The 18,323-nt window shown below is 40.9% G+C and overlaps 2 protein-coding genes across 12 annotated transcripts in view; one reads left to right on the top strand and one right to left on the bottom strand.

The window, feature by feature from the left end:
- The window catches only part of NKIRAS1 (NFKB inhibitor interacting Ras like 1), a 45,876-nt gene extending 36,850 nt beyond the window's left edge, over positions 1-9,026 (bottom strand). For 6 of the 11 annotated variants that reach the window (XM_042903652.1, XM_042903650.1, XM_042903647.1 and 3 more), the window contains exons 1-2: positions 8,742-9,026; positions 1,527-1,637 (exon numbers count right to left, since the gene is read on the bottom strand). In XM_042903652.1, coding sequence (XP_042759586.1) covers positions 1,527-1,620 — 94 coding nt within the window. In that variant the 5' untranslated portion in view covers positions 1,621-1,637; positions 8,742-9,026. Of the gene's footprint in view, positions 1-1,526; positions 1,638-1,978; positions 2,245-6,391; positions 6,670-8,469; positions 8,548-8,741 lie in introns of those variants that run through there. The other 5 variants (XM_042903642.1, XM_042903645.1, XM_042903644.1 and 2 more) reach the window with 5 other exon arrangements.
- RPL15 (ribosomal protein L15) lies at positions 9,022-11,773 on the top strand. The gene is made up of 4 exons (XM_042903653.1): positions 9,022-9,129; positions 9,805-9,993; positions 10,470-10,606; positions 11,417-11,773. Exons 2-4 carry the CDS (start codon positions 9,822-9,824, stop codon positions 11,720-11,722), a joined length of 615 nt encoding a protein of 204 aa, XP_042759587.1. The 5' UTR covers positions 9,022-9,129; positions 9,805-9,821; the 3' UTR covers positions 11,723-11,773.
- Positions 11,774-18,323: the final 6,550 nt, after the last annotated feature.

Below are 18,323 nucleotides of genomic sequence, written 5' to 3' on the forward strand. Positions count from 1 at the left end.
GCTTCTGTGTCTCCCTCTCTCTCTGACCCTCCCCCCGTTCATGCTCTCTCTGTGTGTCAAAAATAAACGTTAAAAAAAATTAAAAAAAAAATGTAAATCAATGCTCATCCTCACACCAAATTTTTGAAATATAATTTTTCATAAAAATGTTATCTTAGCATGTAATAAATGTATTATCTAAGAAATTTTAAAATTTCTCAGTTTTATTTCTAACACAGTAAAAATATTGAACAATAAAACCTAAACAAAACCTGTTTGGTTTTTTTTTTTTTTTTAATGTTTATTTATTCTTGAGACAGAGACAGGGTGTGAACAGGGGAGGGGCAGAGAGAGAGGGAGACACAGAATCTGAAACAGGCTCCAGGCTCTGAGCTGTCAGCACAGAGCCTGACGCGGGGCTGGAACTCACGAACTGTAAGATCATGACCTGAGCCGAAGTCGGACGCTCAACCGAGTCACCCAGATGCCCCCTGTTTGGGGTTTTAAGAGGGTCAAGGAATTTTCTCCACCAGACATAATTTATTTTGGCACAGGCATAAATTAGAATCAGGAGGTAAAATATTAAGACTCAATAGTGCAGCATTTGTGGCAGGAGAGATTCTGAAACCAAAGGGTTTCAGAACTGCTGGCACCAGCATCATAATAAAACCAAAATTGTTAAATATTATTTTGGGAAGGTAGAAGAGAAGCAGAGCTCATCAAAATGGTTAATAAAAGTACGATAGAAATGTGCTCTGGGGCACCTGGGGGGCTCAGTTGGTTGAGTGTCCAACTCTCAATTTCAACTCAGGTCATGATCCCAGGGTTGTGGAATTGAGCCCCACAACAGGCTCTGAGTGTGGAGCCTGTTTAAGATTCTCTTTCTTTCTCTCTCTCTCTCCCCCCCCTCCCCTGTTTGCATATGCTTGCTGTCTAAATTAAAAAAAAGGTTTTTTAATTAAAATAAAAAATGAAATAAAAAAAGCCAGGGATACTATCCTTTTCACCTCTGTACCCTCACAAAGCCTCATCACAGCCGTATTTAGTAATCATTTAACTCAATGAATGCATAAATGAATGACATAACCCAATTCACAAAATTAGGTCATATTACAGCAAACAGCTATTTCTCCCATTTTTACAACTTACACAACAGTACTGGGAAGTCATGTTTGAAACCTGAATGAGAGATCATTCAGTCTATTCTCAAGTCAGTGATTCTATGACTCTGAGACAACTATTCATTACGTAAATACACAGGAAACCACATATATAAAAGGTTACACACACACACACATTTGTTTTCTTACCTGTTGTAACTTACAGCAAATACTCTTGAATTTCAATAACTAAGATTTTTTTTCTCTCCCCTATTTCCCCCCATTCCCCTGGCTTTCAATCTCTGTTGACTTCTACTACCCTTTTACGTCCTTCTGGATTACACCTCACTTTCGTGTACCATCATGCACCTTTAGGTTAGCATGACCAACAAAAGACACCGAGCAGTTCCAAGAACCTACAGAGAAACCAGACAAAAAAAGTCTTACCAATAGTATGATTCCCATAAAGGAGCTGCTCCAAAATTGCTGTTTTCCCCACAGATAACAAGCCACAAACCACAACCTTGCAGCCCTTTCCCATCTTCTCTCAAGATGTCACTGTGAAGAGAAGAGAAGATCTGTGAAACTGTATACTGTTCAAATCAACCTTTTTCTTTCTATGTTTAAATAAGTCATACATACAGAGAGGGGAATTTCAAAAATAAATAAATAAATAAATACACACACACACACACACACACACACACACACACACACACACACACACACATATATATACATACAGTAAAGCATATGCTTCCAAACCCCACTCCTAGCCTGCCATTTGCTCCTTTAGAACAATCAGTTACCAGTTTCTTAAATATTTTTGCAGAGCTAATCTAGATAAACACAAGAATACATATAGATATAAATACATGTTTATTTTTTTAAAAACCCACATTTTATACAAAGAATACTTCAACATTGATTATGTCTACAGGAATCTGAGTCAAATCCTAGATGAAACCAGTTCTTGAAAGATACTTCCTGCTCATCAAGATTTACCTGGAAAAATCAACATTTAAGCAAAACTTTAAGGAGACATGAAGACAAAAATTTGGATAGAGAATGATCCTAATTTTTTAGAGAAACATTAATGCTATTAAGTTCATCAATTTTTATGAAGAAAGTGAGAAACTGGATTCTGGTAGCCACTTGGTCATACTACTTTTTGAGTCACACTTCTTAATGTGTGACTTAATGTGCCGAAAAATTGCTCGGGCACTTTAAACCAGAAAGAAAATGAAAACTCCTTTCTCCTAGCTTCTTAACATATCCAAGGAACAGCAAGACCAGGTAATATTTTCTTCATTCTCCTCAAAGCTTTGATTTCCCAGAAGTCAAGGCATCAGAAGCCAGGGCAGAAAGGGAAAAAAAAAGTTCACTGAATACAACAGAGTAACTTGAGAAAGGAATTAAAATTTCCACACTGCCTTCTGCCATCTCCACCACCTTATTTCCCCCAATTCTCTTGTTAAGAAGTACAGAACATGCAGTAACTCAGACTAAAAGGGATGCCACGACTCCTTCAAGGCAGAAACAACTACGCCAAGAAAGTACAGGTGAGCATTCAAAGGGTTGCCAGGTAACTTTCTGCGTGTGCATGTGTGTTGTGCATCACTATCATGTGTGTGTGTGTGTGTTGTTGTTGTGTTTTACCAACACAATATTAAGCAACAAATATTAAGCAACAAATGAACTTCCTATAACTCTTCTCTATTTTCTCAAGTCTATAATACTTTATGACCCAAATCAGCCACGACACTAATCTGCTGACAGGAACAATTTTAATGCTACGATTATTGTAGCACTGTAATAACACAGCACTCATTTCCAGAGCAGTCCATTACATTTTACTGGTAGAGAAATAATCATCACTTATGCAATGCAACCGTTATTTCCTAGGTGGCATGCTTGGGATCCTTCCAAATCTTCCCAAGAATATTTATCACTTGTTTCCACAAGAACTATGTCTCTTAAGGGACTTTTTTTTTTTTAATGTTTATTTACTGGGGAAGGGGGGAGATGAGAGGGAGAGGGACAAAGAGAGAAGGACACAGAGAATCCCAAGCAGACTCCGTGCTGTCAGTGCAGAGTCTGACGTGGGGCTTGAATTTAACAGCCCAAGATCAAGAACTGCATGCTCTACCAAGGTAGTCAGCCAGACGCCCCTCTTTTTTATAAATATATTTTCAACAAAACTGCAATAGAAAAATTCTCAGCCTTTATTTGTAATTGGAGAGCTTTGTGTAATATAGATCATCTACAGTAGGTATCTCCTATGTCAGCAACTATGGCCTATTGTAAAACATTTTTTACACATACCTCTAAATTTATGATTAATCTAATATCATCTCATTTATCATAGGATTCTACACTTTCTGTATATTGTGGTCTCCTCTAAGTTATGATGCCACTGAATCTTTAACGTTTTTTAAAAAAGGTTTTTAGTGATAATAGTGAAAATTTAAAGGGAGTTGCCACTTGACCACATGTCACCAAAAGGATAAAAAATAAATCTGACAGAGGATAAGAAAAATGATGGCAGTATCTCTACAACAATTCTGTTGTCAGAAAAGGTTGCTGTTGGAATCTAAATTCTAATTTTTCTATTATTATTTCTCTTCCTCTAAAAATGTCTCAGTCCCAGCAGAATTTCTAAATACCAATACTTACCTTCTCTCCTCTTCCTGTTCAATATGAAAATGTCCCTTTACCACACATTATATCAATCTTCAAACAAATACAAGTTGTTTAAAAGGGCAGGTACATACTGTAGTTAAGTGAACCAGGCAGTTAAAAGGAAAAAAAAAATTAATAGCAACAGACCTCCCCACCCATCCCCCCCACAACACACACACTCCGTAAAATGGAGGCTAACCCAAGTTCTGGGGACTTTATCAAACTGGGAAAATGCTGAAACCAACAGAATCCTGAGAAATTCAGAAATTAAATATATCAGTCTTTGGAAGTGGTTTTAATATATCTGCTTTAATTTTTTTTAATGTTTATTTTTGAGAGAGAAAAAGAGCATTAGCGGGGGAGGGGCAGAAAGAGAGAGGGAGACACAGAATCTGAAGCAGGCTCCAGACTCTGAGCTGTCAGCACAGAGCCCCACGAGGTGCTCAAACTCAAGAACCAGGAGATCATGATGTGAGCCAAATTCAGACACTTAAGTGACTGAGCCACCCAGGTGCCCCAATATATCTGCTTTAAAAGTGGCATACTACAATTGTACTTTCATCACTCATTGATATTAGGATTAATGGATGAAGTGTTAAAAATACCCATTAGTTTGAATTTCTGTGTGTGTGTGTGTGTGTGTGTGTGTGTGTGTGTGTGTGTAAATAAACTGGGGAAGTTGTTTAGGTATATCAGAGAATCTCCATCAAGGGCAAACAGTACAAATAACTGAATAGAGGTTACTCAAACACTAGGTATGGATTTTAAGATATTTTACAAGGAAGGAAACAAGATAAAACAGAGTAAACCATGTTAAATATATCATACCATGAAAAACAAAACAAAGATGAAAGAATAGATGTCATTAATCAAAGCATAGCTGAAACATGCTAAGTTCTTCAAGTGACCTGCTACCATCAAGTATGAACTTATAAAACAAAATAACATTCGTATTTAATGTAAGGCTTTGAACAAATAACATTAAACATTCACACAAAAACGATTTTCTATATATGATCATGATGGTGGGGACTTACATTACATGTATGGAAGTGGTTCTCACACTTTTATATACTCAGATTTACAAATGAAAAACTACTAGCAGCTTAGTTCTTTAAGTATTATAATGTATCACAATTCCCAAACATAATAAATATGCACCATTTCCTTCCAACACAAAAAGGAGGTCATCTGCAGTACCCTGAATGGGCAGTAAATCACATGAATAGATCCTGGGGGTGGCCAAGCCTCCTTTGTAAATATAGGTTTCAAGTGTTTGAAAGGCTCCAGAGTAGATGGATGACCATTAAGGTTCCTTTCAACACTCTGAAGCTATGACAGCAGAAATTGCTTACCCAGAAACTGCATCTGAGATAATTAATACTGAGATTAGTACAAAAGCACTAGTTAGAACTACTTGGTACAGTCCACACCCTAAGTAACTGCTGGACAATAAAATTCAGTCTGTGACCTATTCATCTTCATCTGATACAAATGACTGGAGAGAACATGCTTAACAGGGAAAATTCAATGCAGTCTTAACTACATATTGCTTTGCTTTCCAGGCTAATCAATAATGTTGCTAGAGAATAAAAACATGACCTGATCCATTCCTGTGTAAAACACTGAGCTTGGTCAATATTCCCTTTAAAGAGCTGTCAGAAACCACTGCCCCAAACTGTCAGTACTTGCGTTTTTCTAGGGAAATCATTCTACTTTTGTAAGTAAAACACAAGTTTTTTCATGCTACCAAAATAATATTAATACTGAAACAAGATCATAGATGTTATAGATCATATTATGAAGCTTCATGTAGGGAAAGCATCTACACTGTGTATTTATTTATTTATCTATGCAAACATCATGTACTGTGTGCAACACTTTTACTTACCCACATATGAAAGCATTTCACATAAACATACATTAAAGTTTTGTAAACAATATTGCAAATAAAATATAATAAGCAGATTCCAGCCTTCCATTCTTTTATTCATTCAGTAAATATTTACTGAAGTCTTACCAAAATGCCAGGCATGAGGGACAAAGTAGGGGGCAAAACCAGAAATGATACCTGCCCTCAGGAATCTCAAAATCATTGGAAAATACCAGTCCAAATCTTGCAAAACTGCTAGGAAACAAATTAAGAAACAAAACTGCAAAAGCTAATTAAGAAATTAGCGATTATTCGCATTGCCAGAACTTCTTTCCAAATAATTCAACCAACTTTGTAGTCTAACATGGCGCTCAAATTCATGACCAGGAGATCAAGGGTCACATGCTCTACAGACTGAGCCCTTTTTTATTTTTTAATTAAAATTTTTTTATAATCAGTCATTCTTTTTTTTTTAGTTTATTTATTTTGAGAGAGAGAGAGAGAGAGAAAGTACATGTCATTAAGGGGCAGAGAGATGGGGGGGGGGGGGGGGGGAAGAGAGAGAAAAAGAGAATCCCAAGCCGGCTCCTCACTCTCAGCAGAGAGCCTAAAGCTGGGCTCAAACCCAGCAACCGTGAGATCACGACCTGAGCCAAGGTCAGATGCTTAACTAATGAGCCACCCAGGCCCTTATAATCAGTCATTCTTGACTCATTTTTCTCACACCCCACATCTGCTCCATCAGTAAATCCTCTACCTTTGAAACACATCCAGCGCTGGACTACTTACCACCTCCACCGCTCATCAGTGGTCAGAGGCACTATCTTCCCTCACCTGGTCTCTCAATGATGCCTATGTCATAATCCCCAACACCTGCGAGTATTTTATTTTACACAGTAGAAGGTACTTTGTGGCTGTGATTAAATTAAGAACCTCAAAATGGGAGATTATCCTGGATTATCTAGGTGGACCCAGTATAATCACATGTGTCTTTTAACAGGGAGAGAAGTTTGTCAGAGAGAAACAAAGATATGAAGATTCTAGGGGCGCCTGGGTGGCTCAGTCGGTTAAGCGGCCGACTTCGGCTCAGGTCATGATTTTGCGGTCCGTGAGTTCCAGCCCCGTGTCGGGCTCTGTGCTGACAGCTCAGAGCCTGGAGCCTGTTTCAGGTTCTGTGTCTCCCTCTCTCTGACCCTCCCCTGTTCATGCTCTGTCTCTCCCTGTCTCAAAAATAAATAAAACGTTAAAAAAATTAAAAAAAAAAGATATGAAGATTCTATCCTGCTGGCTTTGAAAATGAAGGGGTCAGGAGCCAAAGGATGCAGGTGGCCTCTAAAAACTGGAAAACTTGGGCAAACGGATTCTCCCCTAGTTTCTCTAAAAGGAACACAGCAGGGCACCTGGGTGGCTCAGTCCCTTAATCCCTGACTCTTGATCTCAGCTCAGGTCATAATCTCAAGGGGTTGTGAGACAGAGCCCAGGGGCGACTGAGCCCCTGCATTGGCTCTGTGCCAACAGTGTGGAGCCTGCCTGGGATTCTCTTTTGTCCTCACTCTCTGACCCTCCCCCGTTCGTCCACACCCTTTCAAAATAAATAAATGAACTTAAAAAAATACATAAAAGGAACGCAGCCATCTGATTTTAGCCTAGGGAGACATCTGACCTGTGTAAGAGAACAAATTTGTGTTGTCTTAGCCAGTATATTTTCTGTAATTAGCACAAGGAAACTAATACAACCTCCTAGTCTCTCTGCTTCAACTTTTCCCCCTCTTTTGGCCTCAGAGCTGCAATCCAAATAATCCTTTAAAAAATGTAAATCACAAGAAGTCACCCGTCTGCTTGAAATCTTCCAATAGTTTTTGGGTGCCCGGCTGGCTCAAAAGAACATGTGACTCTTCATCTTCAGCTCCTGAGTTCCAGCCCCATATTGGGTGTAGAGATGAATAAACTTAAAATCTTCCAATAGTTTTTGAATTCAGACAGTGTGAAAACCCAAAGTCCTCCTAAGAACCTTCACCTCATATCATAGGCTAGTTTCCCTTGTGGCAGATTGCTGTTTTTGTATGAATCCAGGCATGCTCTAGCCTCCGGCACTTTTCCTTTTGACTAAAATCAGTCCCCACATCTCTAAGGCTTACATCCTTCAGGTCTTTTTTCCCAAATGTTATTTCTCAGGAAGACTTATCCTGAATATTCCTTCCAAAAATTTTGACGCCCACACTTCCTATCCCTTCCCTCCCTTAAATGTTTCTTTAGTACTTAGCACCGAATATAATACATATCTGATTTACGTTTACTGCCCATTTCCAAGAAAGCTAGAATTTTCACGTTGACTACTGCTGCATCCCCAGAAGCTGGGACACTACCTGGCACGTATTAACCACTTCATCAATATTTGCTGACTGAATCAATGATCCATGTGAGGATTCTTGGAATGGTAAAGCTACGATTAATAAACAAACAAACAAAAAGGCAATAAGGGGGGGGGGGGGGGGGAAATAACCCAAACAGGTATTAAAAGGTAAACTACGTGACTGCATCAAAAATGAAAATATTCTGGAGACGCAAAAAACTGGTAAACAATTTTTCAACAAAGAACGCAGCAAAATGCATTTTTCTCGGCATTTCTTCCCGAAACGCTCGCACCTGCCAAGCAGGTCTTGGCAAATATTTTGCCTTTCTATAAAAACTATGATTCTGACGTAGCAAATCTGGGAGAAAGTCGGTACAGAGGAAAGGCACGGTCATGGAAAGGCGCCCAGCCGTCCGTGCTCCCCTCCCTAGCCCCCCAGTTCCCCACCCTCCCACCGTCTTTAGGGCAAAATCCCTCCGAACCGGGGCCTGCGGAGGCTGAGGCCGGAAGGCGAGACGCGCGCCCCCACCCGCGAAGCCCTGACACCCCGAACGTCTTATTTGGTGGCTGGGGCAGCGTCGTGGGGGTCTGCCACAGAGCCTCGGGCAGCGCCGCGAGGGTCTGTCACACAGCCTCGGGACTCAGGCTAGAGGGAAAAAAGGCACGGACAGCGCCGCACTGGGGAACTCGCCCCGGATCTCAAGTGGAAAGGCTACGGTGCGTGAGGCGGTCGCTCGGACCTCAAGGCACAGACCTGTACACCTCCGCAGACTCCAAAAGCAGCGGCGCTCGGACAGCGCGGCTCCACCACTGGCTTCGGCCACCAGAGCCCCGCCCCCAACTTGCCTCCTCCCGGCTGCAGCACGGTCACGGACGCTCGCCGGCAGAGGCCCAGCCACCCACTCTCGCCCTTTGAGCTGCCCCTGCCTCTCAAACTCAAACCCTGAGGCACAGGGGGCGGGACAATAGGGGAGGCTGCGCCCAATCCCGACCGAACTCCGCCCACTAGGCTCGCTGCCGGAACTACATGTCCCATAAGGCCACGGCTTTTCACCGGAAAGAGGCTCGCCGATGTGGGGGAGGAGCCCAAAAAGGACTGTGGGAGAAAGGCTCTTTCCTTTCCGTCTGGCGGCAGCCATCAGGTAGGCTGTGTTGGTGGTATTCGCTGTTTCATCCGCCGCTGATCTCCCTTCGACTCGGCCATCCAGACTCGGGGACCCTGCGTCCTCGGAGCTCCTCCTGTCTTCTGTGTGGCGCGAGTTCGATCAGGATGCGGGGCTGCGCGGGCGTGGAGAGGCGGCCCCCGGAATGGGCTGGGGCGATGATGTGATGGCGGCGCGAATTCGAGCGGGGCCTGGAGCGTGAAGGGAAAGGAAGCATGGGGCTGAGGGATGGGAGGCCGGGCCTAGAGAGCCTTAAAGCGAGGCCTGCGGGTTGGGTGGAGTAAGGGCTTTTTCCTCAAGAGCTAACCTTGGAGGCAGCGGCTGTAGCACTTTTCCCTGTCGTGTCTGCGAGCTCTCTTTGCAGGCCAAGCCCTCGGGGACGCCGCCTGCCGCAGCCCCCAGCCCCCATCAATGCCCAAGTCTAATGCCATTCATGTGTCCAACAAAAATGTACCGATTACCTCTCTGCGCTGCTCCGTGCTGGGGTCGCAGAGGTGACAGCGCTGCTTGCCCTGAGCGCGGAAGTGGGGGTTGGGCTGGCTAGCCTTTGCATTTCTTGCATAGCCATTTTCAGCCTCCGTGGTTTCCTTCTGGCCGGTGGGGAACTAAGATGGACGCAATCTTGCCATATTTTAAATGCATGATGTTTTTTAGTTCCAAGGTAAGCCAAGATGGGCGCTTACAAGTACATCCAGGAGCTATGGAGGAAGAAGCAGTCCGACGTAATGCGCTTTCTTCTCAGGGTGCGCTGCTGGCAGTATCGCCAGCTTTCTGCGCTCCACAGGGCCCCCCGCCCAACCCGGCCCGATAAAGCGCGCAGACTGGGTTACAAGGCCAAGCAAGGTGAGCGGACTCTGCGTGGATGCTTAAATAAAGTTTGTTCTTGGGGAAATTCTAGAAACCGGTAGTTAGAGGTATATGCCCCAGTGCCTTCCATCACTTAAGGCTTTGTTGGTAACTGCCTTCGGCTTAGCAAAAAGCCCGGAAGTTGCTGAGGGGTAAACCCTGGACAGAGTCGTCTAAAGTAGCGAGAGTGTCTTAGATTACAAATCTGTAGGAGTCTGGACTGAAGCAAAACAACAGCATAAAGTGGGAATGAGAAGTTAATCTCCCTGTGTGATCAACGTAGAGTACTTTGAAAAACCCTGGAATGTGTTCATTTTTAGAATAAGTCTTAGATGGGTATTTGTTTTACTTTCATCGGATACGTACGCGGCTTATGATCTGAAGTATATTTGATGTTGCAGCATTTAGTGGCAAGTCATGGAGTCTTCCATTCTTACGTCTTTTACAAGGCCACTGTAAATTTGTTTTTACAGGTTATGTCATATATCGGATTCGTGTGCGACGTGGTGGCCGCAAACGCCCAGTTCCTAAGGGTGCTACCTATGGCAAGCCTGTCCATCACGGTGTCAACCAGCTGAAGTTTGCCCGAAGCCTCCAGTCTGTTGCAGAGGTAAGTGGATCTTTCAGTAGCAGTTGTATCGATCACCTGGAGATAGTGAAGGACTCTGATTGATAACTTGAGCCCCGCTGTGTTTAAAACGCGGTTTGTGATTTTTACTTCAGTCTTGGTAAAGTGTTGCTGTCCCAAGAGTCTTTGTTACTAACCTGTCTTTGTGTATAACGGAAAGTGTTTTATGATTAGCGTGAACCTTGGAACCTGAGCTTTTGAAGGGCGGTAAACTTTTGTCTTAAAGCGCACATTTCCCAGATGTGTATAAGCTGTGCATTTATTGATATGGCTAATTTTCTATGTTCTGGTCATAAGTTGTCTTTCTCGCTTAGTAAATGAAGCTGTACTCTGTCCCAGAGGTTGACCTAACAAGGGCCTTGTTGCCCTCTGTAATCTAAAAATGTTATATTTTTGTTTTTAAAAGAAAAGGCAAAAACGACCTACACTCAAGAGACCATTGTGGCCTGCGAAGCCTAAAATAATAGGCTAAATATTAAGTTTCACATGAAAGGTTTGCTGATCCCTCAGTTGTGTTAGGAAAAGATAAGGTTCCTAAATTTTGTTGGCCATGTATCGGAGAGGGGGATAATAGACAACAGTTTCAAATCTTAAGAATGTTTACATGGGTTATTTTAGTAAGTCTTCCTTATACTTTGGGTCCTAGCCTCTGGGGAGATGCTTAGTAAAATACTTGACTGCTTAAGCGAACGGCCTATGCCTTTGTCTAGTGTGTAAATTAAAGAGACTTCTTCCTAATTTCCTACTATGGGAAATGGAAGGCTGACCTTGGGTCTTTTTTTCCTATTCTAGGAGCGAGCTGGACGCCACTGTGGGGCTCTGAGAGTCTTGAATTCTTACTGGGTTGGTGAAGATTCCACATACAAATTCTTTGAGGTTATCCTTATCGATCCATTCCATAAAGCTATCAGAAGAAACCCCGACACCCAGTGGATCACCAAACCAGTCCACAAGCACAGGGAGATGCGAGGGCTGACATCTGCAGGCCGCAAGAGCCGTGGCCTCGGAAAGGGTCACAAGTTCCACCACACTATTGGTGGTTCTCGCCGTGCGGCTTGGAGAAGACGCAATACTCTCCAGCTCCACCGTTACCGTTAATACAAGTAATGTTTGTAAAATTCTTACCTAATAAACAATTTAGGACAGTCATGTCTGCTTAAAAGTGTTCTTTAATTTGTCTGTTAAAATTAGTTGTCTGCAGATTGTTCCATGAATGCATTGTCAAGTTATGAAAGTTAAAGTGCAATAATGTTTGAAGACTATAAGTGATGGTGTATCTTGTTTCTAATAAGATAAACACTTGTGTCTTTTGCTTTATCTTATTAGGGAGTTTATATGTCAGTGTTTAAATGCTGTTTGGTATAATAGGTGTAAAATAAATTCTGTAAAAGTGGAATGCAGAAGCTAGCCATGTAGATTTGTTGGTGCATGTAATGAAACCTACAGCTTCATTGGGGTGATGTTATGCTCTGCTGGTTTACTCTCAAATGTTTGTTCTTAGGGGGTTGGTAAGAACAAGCTTTTTAAATTGGATTTTGCTTGGAAACGTGAAGAATATCCTAATCTTTTATCGTGATGATATGCAGAAAAATGTTAACTGGGAACCACATTTTTAGGTTGAGTCCAATATCCGATTCACGTAACTGCTGCTTCTGAAAGAATAGTTAAAAATCCCACCATTTTTAGGTGAATTGAATAAACCTGTTGCAAGAGGATTCTCTTAGAAATGAAAATAAATCCTGCTAACCAAAGCAAAATTGCCTTGGTCTACACAGTACCATTGAGTGAGTATCACATAAAAGGTGGAGGCTCCTGGTTCTATTCCATGACTCCATGGGATCTGTAGAATACTGAATTTCCTACAAAGCAGTCAGTAATGGTATTTACGCTGAATTACATTAAAACTGATGGAAATTGAGCATTGGGTAAATGAGAAGACTTTACCTTGAGATTTGTAAGCTAGTAACCCATCTAATGCTAGGATTGGGAAACTGGTGGCCATCATAACCTTTTTAAGTGTGAGGGTAAAAAAGTTGGCTTAGATCAGTTTTAAATGCTTTATCATTTAAATGGTGTTAATTGGTGTTCGTGACCATTTTGAACCCATTAGCAAAGTATGTTCTCTTGGGTTAACCCACCTTACCCACTCCCACAGGCTACTGAGAAAAGTCCTGTAGTTGGTGTCAGTACAAGTTTATAGTTTACAATCTCATCCTTAATGTGTTGTCCACAGTCACTTCTCATCTTTGCTCTAACCCCTCAAAATCCTTGTCATTCCATAAACTCGCCAAGCCATCATTTATGCCCAGCTTGATGTTAAGCATACCACATTCTTGTCTTCCAGTAGATGAAGTTTGTTTCCCAGGGTGAGCTTGAGTGTGTAGCAAATAAAGAGGAATTGCCCCAGTTCTAAGTTTGCTGATTTAATCTAGTATGATTTCAAAATCTAATTGCTGGTTGTCTTCGAACCAGTTTTTATTTTTTTTCAAGGGTTTAAGGCTGAGGTGATTTCCAGAAAACAGGCTTAAAACCCCTTGAGATCTGAATTTTTTTCACTCAGAAAGAGATCCTAAACCATACCTAACTTTATGTGTAGAGGTGGTTCGACTAAAGGAATAAATGTTTATTAAACTAACAAATGGACCTGTTATCTTTTGTCACCTAATAATACACTTAAAAGGAAACCAAGTACCGTAATCTACCAAAAATTGTAATGGCAGAAACAGTCAATTTGAGAGGAAATAAAATGTATAGTATTTAGTCTTGAGAATTTTTTTCTCTTGGTTCTTTGGTCCTTGCATGAATTAGAAGAACATTTTTAAAAATGTTTTTTAAACTCTGGATGCTAATTTGGGAAGGAGAGGGAGGGTTCAAGCTAAATATTGGTGTGACAATCTCTAAAACGGGCTGGCTTCTATTTTGCTATGCTACAGTTTTCTTTCCATACTGTACCTAGAGGGATCTTGTTAAGTGTCATTCCAGTGCTGGAAGCTGAAGTCCTTATAGAAAGTTTCCATGATCTTCCTACTCTTCGCACCACTGGACTGCTGTGCAACTGCTGTCTTCCTTTGGTATTGCAGCTTCCGTGTTCTTTAGAGAAGCCAAGCACTCTCCTAAAGCCTTTATGATGAGAAAACTCCCAGGTACTAAATGTCACCTTAGAGGCTTTCCCTGACCAACAAGCTGTTCCTGTTGGCTTTAATATTTCTAGATCAGTGTGATTAAAACATACCCAAATCAATTATAATTTCCTTTAGAAATAGAGCAATTGGTTTCTCAACCCTGCAAGTGCAGGCACTAATAACTCCCTTTTGCTAATGGACACACCGAGACTGAAAGCTGAAGCAACTTGTCAAGGTCACACAGTGGCAGTCTGAATTCATACCCTCCCAATAAACTTAAAATTTTGAATAGGTAATATATTGACATGACTAAAAATTAAAAGCGTTACAATAGGGTGTGCAGTAAAAATTTCCCCCCTCAGTTCCCCTTCTGGAGGTAATGTGATCAGTTTTGTTGGTTTGTTTGTTTTATCAGGAGATTCTTTCATATGTGTGCAAGCAATACATATTTTTTTTTATCCAAATATTAAAACGTTCTACATATTGGGGATTTTTTTCATTTAGTTGTGTATCACAGAGCCTATTCTATATCACTTCATGAAGAGCTTCCTTATACTTTTTTATGACTGCATGGTATTCCATTGTATGGATACATCAAAATTTGATGCAGCCCCTTCTGATGAACATTCAAGATTTCCAATCCACCCCTTTTACAAAAAATGTTTGCATATATCTTAGTTCATCTATAGGATAAATTCCTATAAGTGGAATTGGCAGAGATTCTGCTCTGATAGGCAAAATAGTATTGTTATCTAGCTTCATTTTTGAACTTCTGAGTGTGGCAGAGGCAACACCATAGCCTTTTTTATTTTCCCCTGGACACACACCTAGGTTGTGTTTTCCTGATCCTTTATACATTTAGGTAGGAGCCTAACAGCTTATTCTTGCCAGCATAATGGGAACACAAGTGACATATTACTTCCTCCAAGGCAGTCAAGGGTTGCTATGCCAGAGGAGACCAGTGATCCAAAGAGCATAGCTACAAGATGGAAGAAAGCTATTCAACCCTTATCAGACTAGGCAAGTGAGAAAACTTTGTTTTAAGCTGTTAGTTGTGTTGTTTTTTTTTTTAAGTTTTTTATTTATTACTTATTTTTGAGAAAGGGTGTGAGCAGGGGAGGAGCTGAGAGAGAGGGAGAATCTCAAGCAGGCTCCATGCTGTCAGCGTAGAGCCCAACGTCAAGTTCAAACTCACTAAATTAAGAGCATGACATGAGCCAAAATCAAGAATCAGATGCGCTCAACTGACTGAGCCACCCAGGCACCCCTTAGTTGTATTCATTTGTATGGCAGCCTAGCTTGACCTTAACTAATTTAGTAAGTAAAGTCAAACTATTATTTGTATGTCTAAGAGTCTCATGTTTGCTTTACAGTGACCTTTCATTATAATCCTTTGTCCATTTTTCTATCAGAATCCATACACTCTAAGTACCATGCTGTATTAAATGGAGGGTGGCTACTACCTCATTTTTACTAACCATAACTTCTCTGCTCTTAAGATTCTTATACCTGGACCACTTTCTTACACTGTACACAAAAGCAAACTCAAAATGGATTAAAGACCTATATGTGAGACCTGAAACCATGAAAATTGTAGAAGAGGGCACAGGCAGTGATTTCTCTGACATTGGCCATAGCAATATTTACTCAGGCAAGGGAGACAAAGGCAAAAATAAACTACTGGGGGGCGCCTGGGTGGCTCAGTCGGTTGAGCGGCCGACTTCGGCTCAGGTCATGATCTCGCGGTCCGTGAGTTCGAGTCCCGTGTCGGGCTCTGTTCTGGCAGCTCAGAAGCCTGGAGCCTGTTTCGGATTCTGTGTCTCCCTCTCTCTGTCCCTCCCCCATTCATGCTCTGTCTCTCTCTGTCTCAAAAATACATAAACGTTAAAAAAAAATTAAAAAATAAATAAATAAATAAATAAATAAACTACTGGTACTATATAGCAAAAGAAAAACAAAAAACAAAAACTGCGCAGCAAAAGAAACAATCAGCAAAACTAAAAGACAACCTGTGGAATGGAAGAAGTTATTTCCAAGTGATATATTGAATAAGGAGTTAGTATCTAAAATATATAAAGAACTTATACAACTCAACATCAAAAAACAAAATAATCCAATTAAAAATGGGCAGAAGACATGAACAAACATTTCTCCAAAGGACACAGACATATGGCCAAAAGACACATGAAAAGATGCTCAGCATCACTCATTATCAAGTAAATGCTAATCGAAACCACAATGAGATACCTCCTCATATCTATCAGAATGGCTAAAATAAAAAACACAGAAAACAAGAAGTGTTGAGGAGGATGTGGAAAAAAGGGAACCCTCATGCACTGCCAGTGGGAATGCAAACTGATGCAGCAAACTGGTGGAAAATAATATAGAGGTCCTCCAACACTTAAAAATGCAATTACCATATGATCCAGAAATTTCACTCCTGAGTATTTACCTAAAGAAAAACGAAAATGCTAATTTTTGTATATGCACTGCTATGTTTATTGCAGCATTGTTTACAATAGCCAAGTTAGGGAAGCAACCCAAGTGTCCATTGATGGATAAAGAAGGGGTGGTATATAAATAAACACAATAGAATATTATTAGGCCATAAAAAAGAATGAAATCTTTCCATTTGCAACCACACGGATAGAGCTAGAGGGTATAACGCTAAGTGAAATAAGTCAGTCAGAGAAAGACAAATACCGTGTGATTTTACTCATGTAGTTAAGACATAAAACAAATGAAATAAGAAAAAAGAGAGAGAGAGAGAGGCAAACCAAGAAACAGACTCTTAACTATAGAGAACAAATTTGTGGTTACCAGAGGGAATGGGTGAAATAGATGAAGGGAATTAAGAGTACACTTCTCATGATGAGTACTGAGTATAGAATTGTTGAATCACTATGTTGTACATCTGAAACTAATATAGCACTGCATGTTAACTATACTGGAATTAACATAAAAAAACAAAAACAAAAGCCATTGACTGTTTTATTTATTTTTTTCTTAAAAAAATTTTTTTAATGTTTATTTATTTTTGAGAGAGAGAGACAGAGTGCAAGCAGGAGAGGGACAGAGAGAGAGAGAGGGAGACACAGAATCCGAAGTAGGCTCTAGGCTCCGAAGTGTCAGCACAGAGCCAGATGCAAGGCTTGAACTCAAGAGCCTTGAGATCATGACCTGAGCTGAAGTAGGATGCTTAACCGACTGAGCCCCCCAGGCACCCCGCCACTGACTTTTTTAATAAAATAAAAGTTTAATCTCAAGGGCTTGTAGATTTGGAACAATTTCTTCTTTTTTTTGTTTTTAATATGTATTTATTTTAGAGAGAGAGAGAGCATGTGAGGGGGCGGGGGGGGGGGGGCAGCGAGAGAGAGGGACAGAGGATCTGAAGCAGGCCCTGTGCTGGCAGCAGCGAGCCTGACATGGAGCTTGAACTCATAAACCTTGAGATCATGACCTGAGCTGAAGTCAGACACTTAACCAACCGAGCAACCTAGGTGCCCCAGATTTGGAACAATTTCCAAGTGGGATTGGGTGAGCTAGACTATTCAAAATTCCCTTGACCTTCTCATAGTGGTCACCACTGCCACCACCATGACCTCCCCTTAATACTCTGTAGTGTAGCTGGGACCAGGGGAAACTATTTAAAGAGGATTTTAGAAGAATTGAGAAGGTAACAGGAAGGAAAAAACTAGGCTCACATCCAACTAGATAATCTGGTTTTGGGGGTGCCTGGTTGGCTCAGTTGGAAAAGCGTGCGACTCTTGATCTCAAGGTTGTGAGTCTGAGCCTCACAGTGGATGTAGAGATTACTAAAAAGAAGTAAATAAATAAACAAAAAAATTACGTAATGTTTAAAAAAAATAGGTAAGCTAGTTTTTACTGTTTGGGACTCACTCTGATGCCTCAGGCAAGCTTCTTAGTCTCTCTTGTGCTTGTATCTCCTATTATAAACATGAGAGAGGATGCTGTTAGTGGAGTAATAGTTAAAGACAAGGATGCTGGAGTACGATTGCTGGAGTTCAAACTCCTGTACTCCCATCTCCTGGCAGAAATCATTTGGAGCAAGACAGTGGCTTCAAGTTCATATGTAAAATGGATAAAACAATAAATCCAGACTTTTGTCAGTATTTTTCCTATTCTACCTGGGGGAAGGAGTACTCTGAGAGTCTTGATGTCTAGTTCAGACTTTTTAGAGAGAAATATTTCTGTAGTGGAACACAGGGATCTACCAGCTCATGATGGTTTGAGTGACATTTCTCTTAAGAGCCAATTTCCTGCTCTCTAATTCTCCATTTCCCCAAGCAACCACTTAATCAATAATTTGGTGTTCCAGCTGGGCCAGGAATAGCTCTTTCTCTGCAGACCCTAGGTCCGGATTGTCAGTTTATATATCACTCCTATAAATGGTCTTAATTGAATACTATTAGTGTTCATTAACCCTTAGGTCCCTAATAATTCCTTAGTGAACTAATAATATTAAGTTTCTGAATATATAAACTATATTTAATTCCAATGTAGGTCATATTTGATTTGTATATAAAAATAAATCCTGTTGCTTCCTGACATGATGC

Source organism: Panthera leo, chromosome C2, assembly GCF_018350215.1.
Source record: "Panthera leo isolate Ple1 chromosome C2, P.leo_Ple1_pat1.1, whole genome shotgun sequence".
Classification (NCBI taxonomy): domain Eukaryota; kingdom Metazoa; phylum Chordata; class Mammalia; order Carnivora; family Felidae; genus Panthera; species Panthera leo.

Excerpts from the sequence above, each read along its gene's own strand:
- RPL15 (XM_042903653.1), top strand. The coding sequence starts at position 9,822 with ATGGGCGCTTACAAGTACATCCAGGAGCTATGGAGGAAGAAGCAGTCC. Across the intron at positions 9,994-10,469 it reads GGGTTACAAGGCCAAGCAAG|GTTATGTCATATATCGGATT; the intron begins GTGAGCGGACTC and ends TTGTTTTTACAG. Across the intron at positions 10,607-11,416 it reads GCCTCCAGTCTGTTGCAGAG|GAGCGAGCTGGACGCCACTG; the intron begins GTAAGTGGATCT and ends TTCCTATTCTAG.